The 4,972-nt window shown below is 44.4% G+C and overlaps 1 protein-coding gene across 1 annotated transcript; it reads left to right on the top strand.

Moving 5' to 3' along the window:
• LOC110272128 lies at nucleotides 903–2,364 on the top strand. Its single transcript, XM_021123982.1, has 2 exons — nucleotides 903–1,392; nucleotides 1,475–2,364. The coding sequence occupies exons 1-2, from the start codon at nucleotides 903–905 to the stop codon at nucleotides 2,362–2,364; spliced, it is 1,380 nt and encodes a 459-aa protein (XP_020979641.1).

Raw genomic sequence — 4,972 nt, 5'->3', positions numbered from 1 at the left:
GTGTCATTCTAAAAAAAAAAATTTTTTAAATAATTTTTTTTAAAAGAATTTTTACAAAAATAAAAATAATTTTATGTTTGGATTTAAAAGTAAAAAGTACTTATTTAAAAAATGTTATTGTTTGAACACAAAAGTACTTTTAGAATAATAAAATTACTTAAAAGGACATTCAGAATTTGGATTGTGTCATTCTAAAAAAAAAAATTTTTTAAATAATTTTTTTTAAAAGAATTTTTACAAAAATAAAAATAATTTTATGTTTGGATATTTTAATTAAAAGTACTTATTTAAAAAATGTTATTGTTTGAACACAAAAGTACTTTTAGAATAATAAAATTACTTAAAAGGACATTCAGGCTCAAGAATTTGGATATAGGAAAGCTGGTGGTGATTTGGCTAGAAATGGAAGAATCATGTGTATTACTACTTTGTGGACGTCTGTAAAGCAAGGCCAACACGCAGAGGGCGTGTTGCCTGCTACACGCCGGGGGCATGAAGAAACGTGGCGCAACGTCGTTGGTCGGAGCTGGAATCACGCCGGGGGCGTGTTGACTCAGCACGAGGAGGCGTGCTGACGTGGACCTAGCACGTGGGGGGCGTGCTGACTCAGCACGCAGGGGCGTACTGACACGTGGCGACACTTGATTGGCTGCGGCAGGCAGCACGTGGGGGGCGTGGTGAATGCTCCCATCTATATATAGGCAGAGCTGGGCTGCATTTTTATTTTGAGTAAGAGTGTGTGAGTGTTCTTTGAGTGTTCTGTGAGTGTTGGTAGTGCAATTGAGGGTACTGCAAACTTGGTGGTGTATCGCAACGGTGAAATAATACGCAATACTCATGAGGGAGTGAGGTTTGTCTGCCAGAATTCATTTTCGTTTGTGGTTCCATGCACCATGACGTTAATGGAGCTTCAGAACGGTCTCTGTCAAAGCATGGAGAACGGTACGTTAATGAGAGTGAGCAGAATTTTGTACCGGAATCCAGTTGTAGTTTTTGGTGGTCTAATACAGTTTGATACCATGCCAATCACTGACGAAGGGAGTATGCAGAATATGTTTCAAATTTACCGGCAGACTCAGATGCGACAGCCACAGATTGAGCTATATGTTGAGTTTGAAAGCGTAGAGACAGAAGGGATTCAAAATGTTTTAGATATAGAGGACGATAGAGCTACAGTGTACGAGGGAATGAATAGTGACAGCGAAGAGGACTTCGAAGCCACTTATGAAGCCGGCGATGAAGACGAGGATGGTGATGTGGGAGTTGAGACAGCAACGGAGAATATAGTGGTTCATCCCTCGAGCAGTCAACCGATGAACGTGCCACCATTCATGCGTGAGTTGGATCTCGATGCCATGCATGCACCGGAATTTCTGGAATATACAAACATAGGTACGTCATGCATGAATAATATGTTTTTGTTAATTGATACTTTTGGAATGCTTAATGAACGATGATTTTCCGCTTTCTGTAGGCGTTGCTGATCCTGAGGACGGAGAGTTCCGGATTGGAATGGAATACAGTTCCAGAAAGTCGGTGGTGGCTGCAATTAGAAGATACACTATCGTTAGAGGAGTTGACTACGAAATGTATGAGTCTGAGCCACAGACCTTCTATGCAAAATGCAAGATGTATGGGCGTGGGTACGACTGGCTTATCCGAGCCAGCTTGATACGGAAGAAAGATTGTTGGGAGATACGCAGATACAATGGAAGGCACACGTGCACAATGGGAATGATTTCACAGGATCATTCCAAGTTGGACTCGGATACCGTTGCTGATAGTATAATGCCGTTAATCGAGACTGACCCGTCAATCAAGGTGAAATCTATAATAGCAGAAGTCCAGTCAAGGTTCAACTATACCATCAGTTACCGAAAGGCTTGGTTGGCAAAGCAGAAATCCATAGTGAAAGTTTTCGGTGGTTGGGAAGATTCTTACCAAGCCTTGCCATGGTGGCTCTCGGTCATGGTTCAGAAGATACCTGGGTCAGTTGTGCAAATAGAAACACGCCCACTGTACAACGGGAATGAGGAGGCGCAAGGTGTAAAAATACTTCATCGCGTATTTTGGAGCTTCAATCCATGCGTTAGGGCATTTAGGCATTGCAAGCCTCTAGTTCAGGTGGACGGCACACACCTATATGGAAAATACAAAGGAACACTCCTGGTCGCTGTTGCACAAGATGGGAACCAGAACATTGTGCCTATAGCTTTTGCGCTGGTGGAAGGGGAGACAGCTGATGCGTGGCACTTCTTTCTCAGAAATCTGCGAATGCATGTTGTCAGAAAAGACGGTGTGGGTATGATTTCAGATCGGCATGAGTCAATTCGAGCAGCAGTAAATCGTTCCGGAGGTGACTGACAACCTCCAAGAGCATGGTGGATGTTTTGTATAAGGCACATCGGCAGCAATTTCCTAAGAGCATTCAAAGTCCCTCACTTGCAGAAGCTTGTTGTCAACATTGGGTATTCAAGAACGGTGGAGGAGTACAACATCAACTATAAGAGGCTGGGAGAGCGAGGCGAGGCATATGCCAGGTGGTGCGATGCCATTGGACTCAGACATTGGGTGTTGGCATTCGACGAGGGGCATCGATGGGGCCATATGACGACCAACCTTGTCGAGTGCATTAACTCAGTGTTGAAGGGTGCCCGTAATCTACCTGTGCTGGCGCTGGTCCGAGCAACATATTATCGGTTAAATGAACTTTTTACACGGAAGAGTGCCGAGGCTCACGAACGCAAGCGTGCTAGGTTTACTTACTCCGTATTTGCACAACAGCGGATAGAGGCAAATATGCAACAGGCTGGGAATATAGTAGTGCACCGGTTTGACAGACAAAATGAGGTGTTTGAGGTGCGCGACATGGCTAGCGGGAAGGTGTCAGTTGTTGACCTTGCGCGACGGACGTGTGACTGCGGGCACTTTCAGGTGGAACGACTACCTTGTCGCCATGTTATTGCTTGCTGTGCTAACCAGTGTCTCGATTGGCAGCTGTATCTGCATGACGTGTACAAGATGACAGAGATTCGTAAGGTATATAAATTTGAGTTCACACCGTTAGGTGATCCCGAGACATGGCCCGCATATGAGGGACCCACATTGGTCGCTAATCCCACCTTGAGACGAACGTCGAAAGGTCGCCCCAAATTGACCCGGTACTTGAATGAGATGGATTCACGTGACATGCGTGGTCCTCGAATATGCCGCCTCTGTGGTGCTCAGGGTTATTGTCGGAGTCGATGTCCTCAGCGTGCTGGACCGAGTGGTGGGGGTGAATGACGTTTAATTTTTTCGTGTTTGTAAGCTGATATTTTTCATAGTAGTCGTGTTTGTATTTTTAAATTTCATAGTAGTTGTGTTTGTATTTTTAAATTTGTTTTGTGTAAGCTGATGATTTTCATACTAGTCGTCTTTGTATTTTTATTATTATCATTTGCTACCTTCGTGAAGTAAACATACAAAACGTTAACTACGTTTTACATAGGTCAACATACAGAACATACGAATTACATTAGCTTAATTCTTACAAGTAAATCTAAAAACCCTAAATCCAAGCTCACTTCTTTCCAGCCATCCAATTCAGTCCCTTACCCATGATGCCCTGACCAAATCGAGACGGAGTATACCTATCAGGTGGATTTCGCTCCGTCCGTAGGTCATACGGGTGACCCGGAGCGGCCAAACCACCTCCTTCTGCCGGAGCAACCGACCCACCTGCCTCGCCCAGATCGCGTGACCCACCTGCCTCTGCCGGAGTGGAGGACCCACCTGCCTCTGTCGGAGCGAATGCACCTGGGTTGTAGTCATCAACAACTGTGTAATCCCGCCGATGGAAACCACTATCACATGACGCAGTCGCTGACGAGGGGTCGGAACCATGACCCTGCAAACCATGGCCCGTACCTACTGATGCCCCATGTGGAGCAGCCGGATGTCACTACAGTATTCGATGACCACGCTGTGGTGCGCGCCGAATGACTCTACCTGAAACATGATTCGTTGAAAAGATTTACATATGTAACCCTAAATCAAACATGCATCGTGAATATAACACATGACTAAAATAAGACTTATTACCTCTTTGCAACTGGTATCTCAGCGGGTGGAATGGTGTTCCTCGGTACGGGCGCAATACATGGCATTTGCTCCCATGCCCAAACAAACAACAAATTAAGAGGTCCATCCATCTCCTTTGTATCAAATCGTGATGCACGGCATAATGTTCTATAAAGATGTGCAAGACATGCTGACCCCCAACTATAAGTATGGATCCGGTCGAAATCTCGAAGCAACGGTAGATACTTCGCGTGGGCGTATGCGGTCGACTTATCCGCGAATAAGGTCGACCCCAACAAACAGAAGATATGACATCTGACATATCGCCTAACAGAATCCTCAGTGTCTAACGGCTCCGCGTCTCTGACACGTCTTACCCAAGCCAGCTTTATATAGGATTTTGAAGAATTACTGACTTCTGGCTCCCGACCGAATATCGCGTAGCTCTGGCTTTGCACGAAGTCGCCACTACTATCTGTCCATCCACTCACAGCCTCTCCGTCAATGGGTAGGCCAAATATATAAGCGACATCTTCCAATGTCGCTGCAACCTCACCCACCGGCAATACGAAGGTGTGAGTCTCTGGCCCCCACCTTTCGACCAGAGCAGCTAATAACGGGTGAAATCCACGTATTACCCCAATTTTAGAGACGTGGTAGAATCCCGTGGCGCGTAGGTAGTTTTCCACCATCGGATTCCACGTCTGTGGCGGATCCAGTTTACGCACCAACAAATTCCTGTTAGGCTGCATTAAAAAAATGTTAGTTTAAATAGGTTATATATATTACAAAAAAATTTGTTATTAATATTTATTAAATTTCAAATTGTTTGCTAACCACATGAAATAATTCCATTTTAAGAAAAGTTATTAAAAAAAATATATATTAACATTTATTTATTTCTTTATCT

This window comes from Arachis ipaensis, chromosome B05 (genome assembly GCF_000816755.2).
Source record: "Arachis ipaensis cultivar K30076 chromosome B05, Araip1.1, whole genome shotgun sequence".
NCBI lineage: Eukaryota > Viridiplantae > Streptophyta > Magnoliopsida > Fabales > Fabaceae > Arachis > Arachis ipaensis.
This window is presented reverse-complemented; position numbering and strand designations above follow the sequence as displayed.

What these genes read in the sequence shown, in the direction of transcription:
- LOC110272128 (XM_021123982.1), top strand. Translation starts at nt 903, where the DNA reads ATGGAGCTTCAGAACGGTCTCTGTCAAAGCATGGAGAACGGTACGTTA. An exon ending in TCTGGAATATACAAACATAG is followed by an intron (nt 1,393 to 1,474) that starts GTACGTCATGCA and finishes CGCTTTCTGTAG; the next exon opens with GCGTTGCTGATCCTGAGGAC.